Source organism: Caenorhabditis elegans, chromosome I (genome assembly GCF_000002985.6).
Source record: "Caenorhabditis elegans chromosome I".
Classification (NCBI taxonomy): Eukaryota; Metazoa; Nematoda; class Chromadorea; order Rhabditida; family Rhabditidae; genus Caenorhabditis; species Caenorhabditis elegans.
In genome coordinates this window covers 6,505,820-6,523,695 of record NC_003279.8, presented here as the reverse complement: position 1 = coordinate 6,523,695, position 17,876 = coordinate 6,505,820, and the positions used below count along the sequence as shown (strand labels likewise).

The 17,876-nt window shown below is 34.3% G+C and overlaps 5 protein-coding genes and 1 non-coding gene across 7 annotated transcripts; 3 read left to right on the top strand and 3 right to left on the bottom strand.

The window, feature by feature from the left end:
- Positions 1 to 253: 253 nt before the first annotated feature.
- On the top strand, positions 254 to 1,911 carry T10E9.5 (Serpentine Receptor, class Z; the record flags this gene model as incomplete). Its single annotated transcript, NM_059477.4, has 4 exons — positions 254 to 616; positions 1,408 to 1,620; positions 1,670 to 1,750; positions 1,802 to 1,911. The coding sequence occupies 4 exons, from the start codon at positions 254 to 256 to the stop codon at positions 1,865 to 1,867; spliced, it is 723 nt and encodes a 240-aa protein (NP_491878.3). The 3' UTR covers positions 1,868 to 1,911.
- An 866-nt stretch (positions 1,912 to 2,777) lies between these two features.
- On the top strand, positions 2,778 to 6,167 carry che-1 (the record flags this gene model as incomplete). 2 transcript variants are annotated; one of them, NM_001083129.2, is made up of 6 exons in its annotated part: positions 2,778 to 2,885; positions 3,569 to 3,705; positions 4,462 to 4,638; positions 5,064 to 5,248; positions 5,298 to 5,370; positions 5,941 to 6,167. In NM_001083129.2, 6 exons carry the CDS (start codon positions 2,817 to 2,819, stop codon positions 6,119 to 6,121), a joined length of 822 nt encoding a protein of 273 aa, NP_001076598.1. The 2 variants fall into 2 exon arrangements, with proteins under 2 accessions (NP_001076598.1, NP_001076597.1); NM_001083128.1 differs by lacking the exon at positions 4,462 to 4,638 and having other exon boundaries at positions 2,817 to 2,885; positions 5,941 to 6,121.
- C55B7.13 lies at positions 5,077 to 5,299 on the bottom strand. Its single transcript, NR_050196.1, has one exon. It is a non-coding gene; the product is annotated as an Unclassified non-coding RNA C55B7.13 (non-coding RNA).
- A 21-nt stretch (positions 6,168 to 6,188) lies between the features above and the next one.
- Positions 6,189 to 9,768, bottom strand: glh-2 (ATP-dependent RNA helicase glh-2). The gene is made up of 9 exons (NM_059475.6): positions 9,642 to 9,768; positions 8,858 to 9,595; positions 8,740 to 8,814; positions 8,428 to 8,694; positions 8,310 to 8,384; positions 7,021 to 8,265; positions 6,871 to 6,974; positions 6,643 to 6,824; positions 6,189 to 6,593 (listed from the first exon to the last, which is right to left on the bottom strand). The coding sequence occupies exons 1-9, from the start codon at positions 9,673 to 9,675 to the stop codon at positions 6,389 to 6,391; spliced, it is 2,925 nt and encodes a 974-aa protein (NP_491876.1). The 5' UTR covers positions 9,676 to 9,768; the 3' UTR covers positions 6,189 to 6,388.
- A 97-nt stretch (positions 9,769 to 9,865) lies between these two features.
- C55B7.11 (Protein OSCP1) lies at positions 9,866 to 12,082 on the top strand. Its single transcript, NM_059474.8, has 5 exons — positions 9,866 to 9,994; positions 10,046 to 10,334; positions 10,378 to 10,489; positions 10,538 to 11,078; positions 11,765 to 12,082. Exons 2-5 carry the CDS (start codon positions 10,048 to 10,050, stop codon positions 11,872 to 11,874), a joined length of 1,050 nt encoding a protein of 349 aa, NP_491875.2. The 5' UTR covers positions 9,866 to 9,994; positions 10,046 to 10,047; the 3' UTR covers positions 11,875 to 12,082.
- On the bottom strand, positions 12,063 to 15,802 carry gly-2 (Alpha-1,6-mannosylglycoprotein 6-beta-N-acetylglucosaminyltransferase). Its single transcript, NM_059473.10, has 10 exons — positions 15,587 to 15,802; positions 15,335 to 15,416; positions 15,139 to 15,265; positions 14,898 to 15,053; positions 14,520 to 14,689; positions 14,338 to 14,475; positions 13,678 to 14,266; positions 12,682 to 12,795; positions 12,357 to 12,601; positions 12,063 to 12,309 (listed from the first exon to the last, which is right to left on the bottom strand). The coding sequence occupies exons 1-10, from the start codon at positions 15,786 to 15,788 to the stop codon at positions 12,123 to 12,125; spliced, it is 2,010 nt and encodes a 669-aa protein (NP_491874.1). The 5' UTR covers positions 15,789 to 15,802; the 3' UTR covers positions 12,063 to 12,122.
- Positions 15,803 to 17,876: the final 2,074 nt, after the last annotated feature.

Sequence of the window (17,876 nt, the reverse complement as noted above, 5' to 3'; positions counted from 1 at the left end):
TAAATCTAATTTTAATGTCAACTAATGAGATTGTGCCCAAATTCTTTTGTTCGTTTTCTTCTTCCTCTTGTCATTTCCATGTTTGCCCTTCTTCTGCTCGAAAAAATTAGATAATGTAAGAAGATGAAATGAATCCTAAAAGATGGGCGTGGTTTATTTCTTTTTTCTTCATTTCTCTCCCACTCATCCACTTTCTTAGAAAAGCTTTAAGTGGTATTTTTCTTTTTTTTTTCTTTTTCTTTTCAAATAGAAAATGTCATCATCCAATATATCAATGCCTCTAACTCTAAAAACATTCTTTTCATATTCAATATCTATATTTCAAACTACCGTGTCATTCCTTCTGCTTTTATTAATACATTTCACAATTTCAACCAAACTATCAAAAATGCTTATTGATTCTGGAATTGCTTCAGTTGAAGCAAATAGAATACAACTTTTATTATTAATTTATGCGACAATATGTCCTTTGATTTATCATCTTCTAAAAAAATTCTTTCCACCATTTATTTCAAATCGAAGAAAATGGATAATAGTGGGTCTTACCACAATTGTAATATCAATTCAGCTACTACTCGGAGTCATTCTGTTGAAGAAAAACGTTCAAGGTTTTGAGGTAAAAACTTCATTGAAGTACGGACTTTGGGGAAATGATTTAAAATCATTTCAATGATGCTAAATTGCTTTAAATTTCTCGAACAGTGGCGCAAATACAGTGTTCACCACTTTTTGACTCGAAATGAAAATTGTTTCAATTTTTTCGAAAAAGTTTATTTTGATATTTGCTCAAATGAGCACCGTAATAGCACCGCAATAGTTTTCAATCGTTTCCCCAATGTCCGTACTCCACTCTCTTAACAATCATGCAAAGTGATAAATTACCAATTTTTAATTCAGAAAATTAAACTTTCCAGTTTTATCAATCTGTGTAAAAGGTTGCTGTAAATTGTTGAAAAAAATTTGAGTCTCTTGCCAAAAGATGTTGCTAAAGAGTTGATGAAAAACCTGATTTTAAAAAACAATCGAAAATAAAGTTTTAAAAATTTTCCATCTGTGATGGGAACAATCGTTAATACCCTTTTTATGAGGTTAAGACCTTTTATTACTTTTAAAAATAATATTTGGAATTTTGAGAAGTTTATATTTTTTGAATCAAGAGAGTGCAGGAATTGTAAGCTTCCGATATTTTTACAAAGCTTCAGTTGCTAGAAATTAAAAAACTGGTATTTTTGTCACTTTCCTCAAACTTTGGCACTTTTCATATAGTCCGTACTGGATTTTTATATAAAAATGTTTCCTTGGTTTCCATCCAAAAACACTTACAACAACTCAACAACAGATTTCAAATCAAAAATTGAACTGAAAAACGATTTATTTTACAATTTTTATATATTTTTTTAATTCCAGGTAAATCTTCGTCTTGCAATTTCTCTGAAATGTCTATGTTTTGTGATAATAACATCATTATCAATAGGTCCATTAATGATTCATAATATGTACTTGGATGCAGTATCTCCTCAATGTTCCGATCGTATCAATCCATATTTTATGAGCAACATGGGTTGTGCTCTTATTCGATTTTTCACTCTGTTGCCAATTATTATTATATGCGCTCTTTTTGTGAGTTTACGAATATCAAGTTTCAAATTTAAGTTCTGTAATTTTAAAGAACAAACCAGAGGATTATGTTCCATGTTTCACCGCTCTTTTGCCTCTTCTATCTGTTAATATAATGGCATACGCATTAGAAGTAAGATTTTTTCTTATTGATAATGCAATGGCCACACTAACCTTTTTTCAGAGTCCACCCAAAATTCATTTGGTATCAAACAACGAACGGAATGATGAGGTTGAATCACAATTCTAAAAATATTTTTTTTTTAATAATTGAATAAAGTTTTCATTTATGAAGTATTGAATACGCAATTAATTTTCAGAAAAAAAACAACCCTAGGCTTCTGGTTTATACGTTCGAAAACGTTTCAACTGTTGTTCACGATTTTCGGCAAGCCGTCAAAATGATCAAAGTAACCGGAATTGCTGATGACCCGATATTTTTGTCAGTTTTCAAACACAAGTAATACATTTCAAAACTGATACGTGCAAATGGAAAATAAAAGGATGACGAGTCCGCTGGTGAGCATTTAGGTTAAAACTCAAGGGCTCGCACTTTTTTGTATACCTGTATGAAATGGAACTACCTTAAACCTATTTCTGTAATACTTCTCAGGAGAAGAGGAAATATCACAGAGATTGCCAAAGAACAATCACCACTTTCTCGTGTTGCATGGTCTCTAGGTTATGCTGTACGAGTCTCGCTCGATCAGAAACTCCTCCTAAAAAGGCCTCAAAAGGCCATATATCGTCAGTTTTACGTTGATGTCTAACAGGCACGCCGATCTATAAATTAATATGTTTTGATATGATTATTAATCTTTGACAACTGATTCCAAAGAACTAATAAAAAATAATTTCAATGACTATACAACTAAAAAACTAACAAAATTGTTCTCTAAAATTGAAAAATAAGGAATCAGAATGTGTAGGAAGTTGTTAGTAAGTGAAGCCACAATTTTCATAGATAAGAAGAAACTACGGTATTCGGATTAAAATCTCTTCTCTCCCAATTTCTCTTCTTCTTCAGCTCATCATCGAATCTCACCTGCTCTTCCTGCCAAAAACATCACAAAAATAAAGAGGGTGGAGCTTCAGAGGATTACTGTACAACCTGTTATTATCTCAGTCTCTTTTTATTTTATTTTTTCTAAGCAAATCATTAATTGAGTTTTAAACTCTTGTTTTAATTGAAATAAATAATGTCTTATCATTATCAAATGAATAATAATAACACCGATTTCTTCGATTCGGCGAATTATATTCCGCAGGTAATTTGGATTTTTTTAAACCGAAAAAGTTTTCCCGATTCAATAAATATTTGAACTATAGGGAACCCATTAAGTTACTATAAATTGATTAGAAATCTGTTTTCTCTTTCTTTTCAGATTAAGTACGATAATTTTTCAAATTTCAAACAGTTCATATCTCAACAGTATTTTGTTTCATATAAAAATTACTAGGTGAAAAGTTTTGTTTTTTCATTTAAATAAACCGTCTATTAATGTTGCCCACCATTGCTCTACTTTGACGGCTCTAGAATTTGTATTTTAAATATTATGCTTAATATTTGATAGTTTAAAACAAGAAAAAAAAAATACAATTATGAAAATAATAAACTTCACATTATTAAACAAGTGAAATTTTGTATAGTCTATTTAATTTTCAACTGATAGTTAGCATTTTAATAGAAATACGAAATTGAAAATAAAACCTGTTATTGAAGTACATGCTACTTCTCTAATATTGAGTAAAAAAAATTTGTCTTGAACTTGACTCTAGCATCAAAGAAGTGTCAGCTACAGAACAACTCATCTTTATGTTGTAGTTGACAATATTTTGATATGATCTAATTTCTTAAAATAGAAGAGATTGCTTCGATCAAGGAGTATGAATAAAAATAAATTGAACCATTTTTTTGCGAAAACCAATAATTTTTTAATCAAAATTCCAGATGCAAATGCATCATGGATATCAAGATTTTTATGCATCTGATAGCACGTCATCAATGCCATCATCTGGAACTACTCAACAAGCATTGCAACAAACTGAAAATGGAATTATTCAGGGACAAAATGGAAGTGATCATGGGTAAGAACTCAACTAGTGCTAATCTAATAGATTTTCCAATTAACTGTTAGGACTACCTTTTAGAATATCTATTTAGATATAAAAAATAATTGGGCATACCAAATTGTGAATTTAATATATTGATATTTAATGCAAAAATTGAAAAAAAAAATAATCTGACATATTTTTGAAAGAAGTGATAAAAGATATTTATATTGTAAAGTTCAAATTTTCTGTGATGTGCCATAAAAAAATTTCGCATTATTATTTGATGTTTATAAATCGTTACATAAAAAATAAAATAAATTGTTACTCCTGAAAAGATTCACAAACAGGTACGAATAATTTTTGTCGTGGTGAGACCCATCTGAAGAGAACCATGCGCCTTTAAGTAGACTTTTCACAAAACTGCGAAACGGTAATTACCAAAGCATTGGTTTAAAAGTGATAAATATAAGATATCTACTTCATTTAAAAAGGGAAATAAACGTGACGAGTAGTGTCTAAACGAATAGAATGATTTGTTTGGGAGCACAGAAAAAAGAAAAGAAACCTAACCAGAAATAGGGATTCAAAAGTGTTTCATTTGATGCAAGAAGCTCTTTTGTGAAGAAGCTGTGGGACCCCAAGTGCTTCTGGAATCCGAAAAAAGAAGATCCCATACATGTGAAATATTAGAGAAAAACTAGAGGAATTAGAGACTAAATGAGGAAGAAGATGATGACTTACAATAGAAAAAATGAATTATTGCACTTGAAGGGTTGCTTTTCATTTTAGAGCATATGGAGGATGGCGACAGCATGATTGGAATTCCACGTCGTCATGGTCGATTGGAAATCAGTTGGAAATGGAGAATGGGACATTAACCATGAGTCATGGTGCAACGAATGATGGAAATATTCGAAATAATCAACAAATGATGACATCAAATCATATAACTACAGACTCTTTTCGGTTTGTTTTTACACTTTTTGCAGATGTTACGAGATAGACTCTTGAATCGATGTTCCTCAGAAAAAAAAAACAGCACCTGCTCTCGTTACGAATAGAATATTGGGAAACCGAGGCTACAGTAACCCACTCTTCCGCGTTTTATCTTTTACATTTCATGTGTATTAAGATTTCCATCAAATATGGTTTTTGAGGAGAAAAAGTGAAAAATCGAAAAAAAAAAACGGGGAGCGAGTTACCGTATCACTTGCAGGCCTTTGATCGGCTTCCGTGTTTCCGAGAGGAAAATTGCAAACATATATTTTTTGTGAAAAATCGAATGGGCTGTATATTAAACGTCCTAATTATAAGTTTTATTCAGATTTAAAACATAACTACATATTGACAAATAAGAATAAAAGGAATTCCAAAATTGTCATTAATTTCAGTCAGATCCCTCCATCCGGTCTCTGTTATATGGATCCAACTCCATCTCTTCGCCTTCCAAAGAAAGAACCTCTTCCAGTACAACGACCAATGGCAAGATCTACACCAAAACCTTTCAGATGTCAAACTTGTGGAAAAGCATTCTCTCAAGCAGCTAATCTAACAGCTCACAAAAGAATTCATACAGGTTGAGAAGTTTCAATCAGTTTACTGCAAATAATTCATAACTTTTTCAGGAGAAAAACCATTTATGTGTCCTGTATGTAATCGTCCATTTTCTCAAAGTTCTTCTCTTGTTACTCATCGAAGGTATTAGAGGAAGGGTCCATTACTATCCCCACACACCTGTCTGCTCCTTTCTGCCACCCAGCTGAGCTTAATCCCAATTTTTATTTGGATAATTGTAGGGATTCACTAAATGACAATATTATGATACCTCTCCATTTCCCTGCCCGGATTAAGAATTTTTATAAGAACTAAAGAAAATTGATTTAGAGGTTTGGATGGATAGAGTCTATGAGAATTCGCAAAAAAATGAATCATAACAATGTCTGGATTTCATTGTCTACTTGACAATTTTAATTTTCATGTGCTTGGTTTTCTGCATCAAATATAACAAATGCCTAAAGTTTGGCACCTGTAGCGACCATTATGACTGAGATCGTGGCGAGACACACTCGGAAAAACCGCATTTGTCTTTAAAGTGAAGTGTCAAAATTTTGGAGAATTTACGATATTTGTGATATCCTCCAATTTCTTATAATAATGTCAATAACGGCAAATAAAAAATATATAAATTGCAGGTTACCATAAGAAAAAAAATTACATTTTTTCTCGAATAGTAGAAACATATTGCAAGACTATTTTTCATTATTTCAGAACACACACTGGAGAGAGACCGTATCCATGTGCTCAATGTGAGAAGGCATTCACCGACAGCTCAACTCTTACAAAACATCTGAGAACCCATACTGGACATAAACCTTATGTTTGCTCAATTTGTATGATGAAATTCACACAGAGTGGGAACTTGCATAGGCACATGAAAACTCATAAATAGTTTTTCCTATTATGGAAGTAATGTTTCTAAATGAATATTGCCATTTTCTGCAAAATATTTTACAATCCACAAGTCTCGAACAAATTTAATCAATGTCTTGTTTTGATACAATTTAACAAATTCACTGTGGAGAGGATTTACTATAAAAACGTTTTACACCAGCAAAAAATCAATAGAACATTTACATGATAAGGAGAATATATAAAAAGGGGGCATTATAATTTACTGATACAATATGGACAACATTTGAAGGATATGCAGATACATCTACCAGCAATCTTCATCTTGCTTTTGAGTTGGAACGCTGCTTTCGAATCCAAAACTAGCTCCGAAATTTCCCCCTGAAGCTCCTTGCATCCACTCTGGAACCAGTTGATCCGCGTCAGAGAGAACGCGAACAAGTTCGGACAGAAGATTACAATCTTCAGAGATGAAACTGGTGGCTCTTCCAGCGTTTCCAACTCGACCCGTTCTAAAAAAAACATGGCTAGCACATGAACATTAGAAATATCTGATTTAACCTTCCAATACGATGAATGTAGTCATCAATGTTGTCTGGCATGTCATAGTTGATGACATGATCCACTCCTTTGATATCAAGTCCACGTTCGGCAACCGCAGTAGCAATAAGAACAGGTTTCGATCCATTTCGGAATTGTCTCAAAGCCTCTGAACGCTCTCTCTGCTCACGGGCACCGTGGATCTAAATTGGAAAACAAAATTAATAATGGTTAAACTATTGTACCAACCGTGATTGCTGGTACTTGAGCCGATGATAAAATGGAGGCCAACGTATCAGCCATTGCTCTTTGCGAGACAAAAACGATAGTCTTCTTAGTGTACACTTCAGAATCTGAAAATTGGGATATATATAAACGATAAAAAAAACAGAATCACACTTTTTTCTGTCGTGTAACTGTCGATATCAATTCCTAGAATTTCCAGAAGTTTGTCCTTCTTTTCGCTTCTATCGCACTTTTCAAACTCCTGAAGGACGCACTTGTTGGCGGCCCCAATTTTGTCGATTGCAAGCATTATGTAGCCTTCCTTCAGATGATTTCGAGCTGCTTCCTGTACAGAATCGGGGAAAGTAGCACTGAACATGAGTGTCTGACGATTTTCTTTCTTCGGCATGCTCTCATAATTGACAATTGTATCGATGTCAGTTCCGAATCCCATAGCATCGATCATACGATCAGCCTCGTCAAGAACAAAGAAGCGGCATTTGTCAAGCTTGATGGTACCCTCTTCACAGAAGTGCTTGATTCTTCCGACAGTTCCGACAATGATCGTGGCTCCTTTTTCGATCTGACCCTTATTATAACCCACTGCCAATCCTCCGTAAACTGGTCTGATCTCCATCATTGTTTGATAAGCAAACTTTCTTCCCTCGTTGTAAATTTGATCAGTGAGTTCACGAGTCGGAGTCAGGATGATGCAACGGGGATAGCAACCTCCTTCTCCGGCAGTGTTCAGATCATTTTCATCAATCAGACGAGCCATGATTGGCAGAAGGAATGCAGCGGTTTTTCCTGAACCAGTTTGAGCACAAGCCATGATATCATGTCCTTGATGAATAAGTGGAAGAGTATATTGTTGAATTGGAGTGGTCTTAGTGTAGCCTGCATGTGCGACATTCTTCTTCATTGTTTCGCCCAGATTAGCTTCGGAGAACGTCTTACAAGTCTTAACTCCAACGGGTTTTTTATCAGACGTGATTTTAACTTCAGCATCAAAAAACTTGTTGAACATGAGACCTTCCGAAATTTTCTGCATGTTAAAAACTTCTTCCATGTTGTCTTCGACTGGAACGTATGTCGCCTTCGGTCCTTCTCCTTCAGCACCTTCCCTTGGCTTGGCTGGATTGGGACACTCATTCGAGCGATGACCTTGCTCGCCACAATTGAAACATCCACGTGGTGGCTCCGGACATTCTGCAGAGCGATGCCCCTCGCCTTTACAGTTGAAGCATTTCATCGGACCACGTTCCTCGTTATTACCGAAGCCTTCAGCATTTCCGCCACCGAATCCACCATCATTTCCTCCTCCGAAACCAGAGGTGAATCCATTGCGGCCTTCACGCGGTTTCCGCTCTTCCGGACAATCGCGAGAGTTGTGACCGGGCTGTTGACAATTGTAGCACACTAAAAATGAAAAATTACGTCTAAAAATTATTTTAAACTAAAACCTCTGGGTTCCCTTTCCTTTTTCGGCTCTGGACAGTCATTCGATCGATGTCCTGGCTGCTGACAATTGAAACAATCTATAAGCAACGTGAAGAGATAGATTTCAAGCAGCAAACATACTATTATTCCTTTCGCCTCGATCTTGTCCCCCACCGCCGCTTCCGAATCCATTCGAGTTACCACCAAAACCTCCCGAACCGAAGCCAGATTCACCATTGTTACCACTACCAAATCCGTTAGTTAATCCACTGTCGAATCCAGTTCCACCACCATTTCCTCCTCCGAAACCAGAGCTTCCACCGGTGAATCCATTTCGGCCTTCACGCGGTTTCCGCTCTTCTGGACAATCGCGAGAGTTGTGACCAGGCTGCTGGCAATTGTAACACACTAAAAATAAAACAGATTACGTCTAAAAACATTTTAAGCTAAAACCTCTGGGTTCCCTTTCCTTTTTCGGCTCTGGACAGTCATTCGATCGATGTCCTGGCTGCTGGCAATTGAAACAATCTAAAAGCAACGTGAAGATATAGATTTCAAGTAGCAAACATACTATTATTCCTTTCGCCTCGATCTTGTCCCCCACCACCACTTCCGAATCCATTCGAGTTACCTCCTGAACCGAAGCCACTTCCACCAGAGTTGCCTCCACCGAAACCTCCTGATTTTCCTCCACCAAACCCAGATTCATGATTGTTGCCACTACCAAATCCATTGGTCAATCCGCTACCAAAACCAGATCCACTGTTGCTATTACCGCCAAATCCAGTTCCACCAGCTTTTCCACTGCCGAATCCAGTTCCACCAGCTTTTCCACTGCCGAATCCAGTTCCACCAGCATTTCCACTGCCGAATCCAGTTCCACCAGCATTTCCACTGCCGAATCCAGTTCCACCAGCATTTCCACTGCCCAATCCAGTTCCACCAGCATTTCCACTGCCGAATCCAGTTCCACCAGCATTTCCACCGCCGAATCCAGTTCCACCAGCATTTCCGCTGCCGAACCCAGTTCCACCAGCATTTCCACTGCCGAATCCAGTTCCACCAGCATTTCCACTGCCGAATCCAGTTCCACCAGCATTTCCACTGCCGAATCCAGTTCCACCAGCATTTCCATTGCCGAATCTGGGTCCAACGTTGTTATTACCGCCGAATCCAGATCCACCATTGTTGCTACTACCAAATCCCGTCCCGCCTGCATTTCCACTTCCAAAACCACCAGTGTTACCGCTACCGAATCCCGATCCTCCGCCAAACCCTGATGGATTGCTTCCAAAACTGATGGTTTTCGCTACAATAAATCAGCATTAAATATTTCATTAAAATTTTATAAAAACCTGCAGCAGTATTATTATCCCAATCGTCAGACATCTTCGAACTTCCAGGAAAAAGTACAAGTTTGGCGTTTGCAAACCAAAAAATTTTAAATGAATGGAAACTCAGAAACTCGCGCGCAAAAGATTTGAAATTTGCCGCGCGGGAGTACTGTAGAGGACGAACGTGGCGAGACCCTTGTCCTATGCTGCTCGTATGAGCCTTTTAAAAACTCAATTTGGGATTTTCTGAATACAATTTCAGTATCCTTGCATCGCACTTTTTGCCATACCAGTAATACTTTGTGGAACCTTCAGAATTTTTCTTTCTGAAAATAGTTTCCCTAATTAATCTGGAGACCTTTTTAAACTTAAACGTTCGTTTATCTTTTGGCATATTTAATTTACAATTTAATTAATTTTTTCAGAAATGAATATTAGTGTACTGGACGCAATTCATGCTCTCAACGAACTTTCAATGCAAGACTATTTGCCTCGTCCGCGAGGAGGAGGAGTTCTTCTCAGCCACATAACTCAGTATTATCAAAGCAAGGATGGAATCGAACCCCTCGCGAAAAAAATTATCGAGTCACTGAGAAGCCATACAATGAAGGACGACGATATGGCACACATTTCATGCCAATCAATGATTGCAATGGTCGCAGAACCGTTGCCTATGGAAGAAAAATCATGGATTATTCAACTTCTGATTCAATGGTAATAACTCTGAATTTGGCCAAATTTAAACAATATTCTTAAGGGTTCATATCACGAATACTGCCAACGACGTTTTAGCTTGTATTCTTCAATCCCTTCGGTCATTCAACGTTCATTTTAACGAAGTATACGCGATTCGGACGGCGATTTTCAACGTAAATTTGTTTGAACATCAAATTTTGCCTTCAATTAAAAAATTGCAGTATGTCACACAACCAGAGCTTAACACTGAAACGTTGATTGAGATCTTACCGGACGGAAAACTCATTCTGAACCCACGTGACGCTTCAAAGTATGCTGAAAAACCTTGCGATGAACATATTTTCATTCTCAAACAGCTTCAAAAACTGGTTTCATACAAGAAATTCACGTACTTCACGGCTCTGATACAATATGATTTTGCTCGCTGTAACTCTGAAACTCGCTGCAGCCAGATTTCTAGACCAATATCAAACTACAAGTCTTCTGGATTTGATATGGAAAATCAAAGTTTATTCTCTGTTGGTTTTGGAAAGTATTCCTTCTCGGATGGTGTTTCTCCTGCTGAGGATTTGATGACTAACGAGCATAATTCGGCATTGGAAATGTATCAAAGTAGTATGAAAGCCCTTGAAAATTTCAAGTGCAATGAAAAATTGGTTGGAAAACAATGGGTAGTAACAACGATTGAAGAAGATAGTGATGATGAAGTCGATGAGGAAGAACAATGGAACCTCTCAGCTACCGAAGCAACATCCGATTCTGGTCAGTTTATTTTAAAAATTTTCATAAGATTGAAATAGATTATATCGATCAAACTTTATATTTTTAGGGTATCATGAAAAATGAACAATTTTCGATTGTTCGATTTTCCTGAAAAATAAAAAAATTTAGAAAGTTAACAAAGAAAAATCAGTTTCAAAAAATTATTGTTTTGTTGATGGGAAAAATCATAAGAAAACATAATTTTCTTCTAAAAAGAAGATAAACTCTAAAAATGAAATATTTTTCGAAATATCGGAAAAGCGAAAAAATTTCGATTTTCCTGAAAAACGAAAAATCGGAAAATTTTTTAAGAAAATGTTTAATAATCAATTTTTTGTGTTGATGAAAAAAAAATTAAGGAAACATGAATTTATTCTAAAACGAGAAAACCCGCAACTTTTTAAAAAAATGTAAACAAAAAAATGTTTTCCTGAAAAACGATAAATCGGCACCCTTGATCCTAGCTGTGGAGTTCACAAAATTTATGGAGTTTTTAAAAGCTTCACATATTAGTAACCTACTTTTCGTCCCCTGTGGGCGAAACCGAAATTCACGATTTCGGTTTCGCTCACTGCATCCTGATTCGGTGGAACTAATTAGTAGAAACAGATAACAAAACAGTTATGAATGCAAATTTAACATGACACTCTCAAAAGCTCTAAATTGTTTAATAAAAGTTTTTGTAGATTCTGGGATTCATTTCGACTCGGATTCTTCTGAACCACTTTCAAACCTTTCGACTCCAATGCCTTTCTACACGAAACCACTACCAAAGACTATAAAAGTTCAAGAATAATGGTAATATGAATTCCTGATTTCAATTTATTGACACCCCAAACTGTAGTGCTTCCATATTCCCTTACTTTTATCTACACTCAATTAACACGGAATGTTTTTTGGTAATGAGTATTCTGTTCGATTTTACCTTTTTTTTGTAACATCTGTTTTCATTTTGTGACTTTGTTGTTTATGTTTGAACTTTTTTTTAAATATACTTTTTTATTAAAAGTTTAACCCGGGCATGTATGATAACCCCGAAACGTTTTAAAGACACTTTTTGCAAATGGCATGTTGTTCTGGAATGTAGTCACGGCATGGACATAATCGGTTGATTTCAAAAGATATGGGAGGACTGGATGCACAACTGAAAAGGAATGCAGATTGTTGTATTGTACAGTTGAAGGGAGCAAATGGTGATGAATCGGAAGTTGTTGACGAACACAAATTTTCTCTGAAATTTTCAGATTTTTTGAAGATTTGTAAGGCTTAACGAATCACCTTCGGAGAAGTGGAGATGAGTTGATGATTGGGAAATAAGAAGGTTCACAGAGTAATTGTTTAGAATGACAAATAGTTTCACAAGAATCATCTGCATTCAACGTCCTGAAAATCTTCATTTGATCAATGGGAGGCCAACGTTTGGAATATGCAATTTTATCACAGAGTTCTTGTTTTTCAAGTAGAAGTGCCACACGATGAAGCATTCCAGCAGGAGTAAATTCGAATGGAACAAAATGTTTCGGCTGAAAATTAGTTTTAATCATTATTTTTCAAAAACTAATTTGACAAAATACACAGGTCGGAATTAAAAAAAAAGTATTACCTTCAGACTAATTGCTCTTTTAATAGCTTCTTCCAATTCTAGTTCATTAAATATATCGACAGTGATGACGTGCGGCTCACCGATTTTTTCCATATAAGGATTTTGACTTGTCCACTGAAAAGTTAATTTTTTCCAATTTTGACAGATATATTTGGTTATGACAAGCCCATAAAAGGGCCTTTAAATCTCATTTTTGATTACCGTAAGCCTATAGGCCATGTGAATATTTACTCAATTCGTGTATTCCTCGAGGAGAAGTGACTGTTACTTTAGACTAAACCACCTGATTTTGAACCATTTCCTCCAATTCCTTTTGTATAGCATTCAAATACCGTATTTCCTCTATTAGTAAGGCATGCAAAACTAATTTTCGAACAGGTTTTTTCTCATGTTTGCCATTAAGTTATGACATAATATCATAAATTTCAATGACAACTTATGAACCAAAATGGACGAATTTTACGACTGATACGCAAAAATTGTCCGAATTGTACTCATATTTTGCCAATTTTGACTTCTTATACCAAGTCTGCAAGAGTTTTCCTAATTTTTAGAACGATTTTATAATGCAAATTTTGAATTTCTAAAAATAGGGAACAAATGAAGGGGTGCACCCGGGTGCAAAACTATTAGAGGTGCAAAACTAATTTTTTTCGATGAGTGATTTTAGATGCAAAACTAATAGAGGAAATACGGCAATCAATATATTTATAGTGTTTTAGAAAAATGTATGTAAAGTGAAAAAATTAATTTTCACCAAATTCAGTATTGTTTTGGCACGAAAAAATACAATTTCAAAAACCGGCTAAACTGGTCACATAAATATCAAAATAAAACGTTTTCTTAATTTTTAATTTTGTAAAAATTACATTAAAAAATTTAGTCTACTCGAAATGACTTATTTGAGAAGTCCGCCTTTTTTGGAAAATTAGGCAATTTAGCAAAACTTTGACTGACAATTTTTGAAATTCCTTCAAAAATTAGAAAACAACAAACCTTTCTCAATGTTGGTTTTTCCGCCAAAAACTTATAATTCAATCTCGACTTTGGTTCTTTAAACTTTGCATTTATAAAAACTGCTCCGTGAGCCATTGCTTCGAGTGGTGCAGGTCCTTCTAATGGGAAGCCAAGTCCAAAGAATATTGTGATATTATCAAGTAGTTGTGATATTTCTTCAGAGTTCAGAAAACCGTGATTTTGAACTTTTTTGAATATTGAACTTATATTACTGTCTTTCAAATCTAAGTCAGCAACCGTAGAATGAACAGTCACAATTCTTTTCAAAACATCAATTGGTTTCTCTGCGTCTCTCCACATATACTGCTCTTTTCCATATACCAGAGCTGATGGGATCATCTGATTATTCTTTTTATCAATTCCCTCAGTATCAACTACAAATCCAAGAAATGTGTTATCATCAGAATGTGGATAAAATGTCCAATGTTGACGAAGATCCAACCCATGACCTCCCCATGGATTCCGTTGAGAAAATGGTCCAGATAGAGATTTCTTATTTTGTACGAAATAAGTTTTTGTAGTGAATTCTGCATGTGTTCCAAAACTGTCAAGAAGCCTAATTCGACATCTGAAAAGAAAACAAGGAATTTTCTTTTAAAGGAAAAAGTTGTAAGTCTATTGGAAAAAGAATTTACTCACCTATTACTCAATAAAAACTGTCTATGATGTTGTCTTAAAATGTTGAAACCCATAATATCTGTGAAAATGATATCCAACTGCTGACGAAAATTATTAACATATTGACAAGGTCCTCTGCTCATATACTTCCACACAATACTGAAAGAATAAGTTTTCATCCAAATCATTAAATACTTTCATACTTTCTAAGAGTATTCTTATTAGTTGAAACTTCCAAATGATGTCCAATAACTGAAAGTGTTGCAAGAAGATCCGACCATTGAAGAAGTTCACCAAGTGGTCCACCATGATCTGATTTCTTTGCCATATTTAGTTTTTGCTCGTTGGCCAAAAATCCAATAAATACGAGAACCTATAAAAATCTACATTTATAGTTAAATATTATGAGTAGAATTTATCTAAAAACGCCCAAAAACTGATTTAGACCTGCCAAAGAAAACATCTTTCGATTTACTGGTGATTTCTCAAAGTTTTCAAATGAGAACAACTAAGAAACTAATCAGTTTTACAAAAAAAATTGGCATTTCTTTAAAACATACTAAAAACTTCAAGTCTCTTACATTAAGTTTTCTTCTTTCAATCATTGACTTTGGATATTTCTGCATAACTTCATGTGCTCCTTCTTTCCATTTCTTCCATAATCGATTAATTCTAGTTTTCATGTAATGTGGAATACTCTCAAAAATTGGTAAAAGACGCCGAATACTGGGACTTATCTGAAATGCATGTGTAATTAGTTTCTTAAAATTAGGTAGACATCTAATTTTTAAATCAAATTTTAGAATCAAATTCTAAAGTTACTTTTGCAAGTCCTTTCCGTTTTCCGTGATGCTCCATTGGAGGACAATAGTTTTCAACTTGTGATAAATAATATCGGAATGAGCATTCAGAACCATCAATATGGTTTTCAATGTAACAATGGTGAGTTCTGAAATGTATTGAAAAGTTTTAAACATTTTTATGAATAGAATATTTTTACAGAGCTCGTAAAACTCACTTCCAGCCATTTTTGATCCATTTCATTTTGTTCAAACACTCTGGATACTCTATCTCGACATTGCTTGGAAATCGGGAACATTCTGAAATTTTACCATAGTATGCTCTAAATCAGTAAATTTCCAAAAATTTTCACCCAACTCAGCAATTTTTAGAATTTAAGAATTTTTTAATTGTGCCAAAACTTTTTTTAGAAAACTATAACATCATAGATGTTACACTGAACTACTGTAGATTTTATCCAAAACCTCACCTGATTGGGAATATTTATCAAAGTCGACGGAAATCTCCTCCGGTGATTCAGTGAACTCCAATGTTTGATAACCATAATTCTTCTCTGATTCTTCAGAATATCGTTTCGATTCATTGGAAATTGTATAATAGAAAAATCCTAACGGGGTGATAAATGCTGAAAAAATGAACAAAAGTGCCACACATCTATGGCGCCTTCGCATTCAGACTCATTAATCTGTAAAATGATAATTTTTAATTCAAAAGTATATAATCTTGATATAAGTTTTTTTTTACAAGAAAACGCTTTATAGGTTTATCTCAAGACAAAAAATCAAAATTGTAATCGTATAAAATGAAAGATTGAATTTCCGTAAAAAAGAGAGACATTCTGTCGAATAATTAGCATTTCCAAAATAAGGAAAAAGGATCGAAAAAGAGAAAAGTGAGGATGAAATGTAATTCCCAAAGGTATTTCAAAGCGGACACAGAAAAAGAACGACGAGAGGAAATGTGTATGTTTGCATTAGGAATTGTCTTTCTCTCAATCCACAATGCTCTACAAATGTTTACTTTTTCACGGGAAAATGACCCCAAATTCACCTGTTGATGGGTCAACTGGTGGGTAGGCAAAGAATACAGATTATGTTAGTGAGCACTTATTAGTAATTTTTTTTCAAAGTTAAATGGTCTTAACTATTAATGTATAGACTTATTTAAATAATTTAAGTGAGGGTTTTTGAAAATGTTAGTTTATCAAAGGATCATGATTTCAAAATTTATGGGATTTCATCAAAAATATTATTTCTCACAATCAGACATGCCTCTCAATATCTAAAATTCGATGAGACGTTTTCCAGACAAGAGACCGGCGGGCTTGATAGTCAGCAAAAAACCTATCAAATTATGTAGTTCGTTTCAAAAAATGTGCTCATTAATTTATTCCAACTTGTTCTAATTTTTGTTTTGAAAAGATAAAAAAACACAAAAGTCTCTTATATGCTTTCCTCTATTTACAAATAGTCACAAATTTCCAAATTTCAAAACTTGAAAATTGATATATGAAAACAATTTTTATTTGAAAATTGTAAAAATTGTTTTTGACATTAATTCTTGAAAAAAATCAATTTTATTTATTACATCACAAGAATGATTTTCTGCTCAACTTTCAATGTTGAACCAGAATGTTTCTGAAAAATTGACACAAAAAGAAGACAAAACATGATTCAGCGGAATTCTCACAAAAGAAATATAAAAACGAATTGACAATATTAATTTTGAGAATGTTATTGTAAAGGCTGTGAAAAGAGTAACGAAGAGATATGAATGTTGAGAGGGAGGATCACCAGCTGACAACTGACATTTTGATTTATGATCATAGAAGAGTTCCCAAGGGAATATATGTGCAATATCAATTGTTATATAAATTATATTATTTTCACATGTAGAGCATGTCCTATATAATATAATCAAATTTGATTTGAATAGATAAAGATTACAAAAAAAAACAATTAAAATGTGTATATCTACAGTCAAAAGTGTTTGTTAATCAGTTTTTGACACTCGACCAAATATGGTATTTTCAAAATTCATTTTAATAAAACTGTATGTTATTCTTTTTACTGAAACATCAGCCAAGTAAATTCTTAAAATCGAGCCCAAGTAAATTCTTAAAATAAACTCCACATAAGTACTTTTGGAAAGTATATTGTTTCTAAATATTTACAGATAATACCGAGTAAAATAAATAAAAGTTCAAAAAAAGAAATTACTCAGAAAGTCTAAAACAATATAAAAAAGTAACAGCCTTCCCCAACAAACAAAAAAGAACGAGCTTCATCTTCGTCTCAGAGTGACAAACTAGTCGCGAAGCTAATTATAAAAAGAGCGAGGCCTTTTCTTTCATTTTTTGACTAAAACGAGCTCTTCCTTTTGCTTCAGTTAAGAACATTCCCTACTTTATTCCTCTTTTTCTCTATATCTCCATAATTCGGTTTCTCGTTTCTATGGAAATGTAGAGGAACGATGAATGTCTGAGAGAAATGCCGAGTGATTGAATTTGAAATTTTTCGAGAGTATTCTTGAAATAGGATTAAAGTCGCCTTTTTTGAAGAATTCTAATCCTAATTTGGATTTATTTATTTTGTCAGTGATCTAATCTAGTTTGAAATGGTTAAATAAAAAAGGACTAAAATGGATAGATTGTTAAGAACCGCAGTAAAATAAAAATGGATTTACAGTTAAAAATGACCATTTCAAATAGTTTGGGAAGTCGATTAAAAAATTGGGTTTCTCTGAGAATTGTTCTGTTA

Coding starts and splice junctions, on each gene's coding strand:
- gly-2 (NM_059473.10), bottom strand. CDS start 15,788: ATGCGAAGGCGCCATAGATGTGTGGCACTTTTGTTCATTTTTTCAGCA. Junction 14,690..14,897: donor TTGAAAGAAGAAAACTTAAT/GTAAGAGACTTG, acceptor AGATTTTTATAG/GTTCTCGTATTTATTGGATT. Junction 14,267..14,337: donor CAGTTTTTATTGAGTAATAG/GTGAGTAAATTC, acceptor TTTTCTTTTCAG/ATGTCGAATTAGGCTTCTTG.
- C55B7.11 (NM_059474.8), top strand. CDS start 10,048: ATGAATATTAGTGTACTGGACGCAATTCATGCTCTCAACGAACTTTCA. Junction 10,335..10,377: donor ATTCAACTTCTGATTCAATG/GTAATAACTCTG, acceptor AATATTCTTAAG/GGTTCATATCACGAATACTG. Junction 10,490..10,537: donor TTCGGACGGCGATTTTCAAC/GTAAATTTGTTT, acceptor AAAAAATTGCAG/TATGTCACACAACCAGAGCT.
- glh-2 (NM_059475.6), bottom strand. CDS start 9,675: ATGTCTGACGATTGGGATAATAATACTGCTGCAG. Junction 8,385..8,427: donor TCGAGGCGAAAGGAATAATA/GTATGTTTGCTG, acceptor CGTTGCTTATAG/ATTGTTTCAATTGTCAGCAG. Junction 8,266..8,309: donor AAAGGAAAGGGAACCCAGAG/GTTTTAGTTTAA, acceptor TTTCATTTTTAG/TGTGCTACAATTGTCAACAG.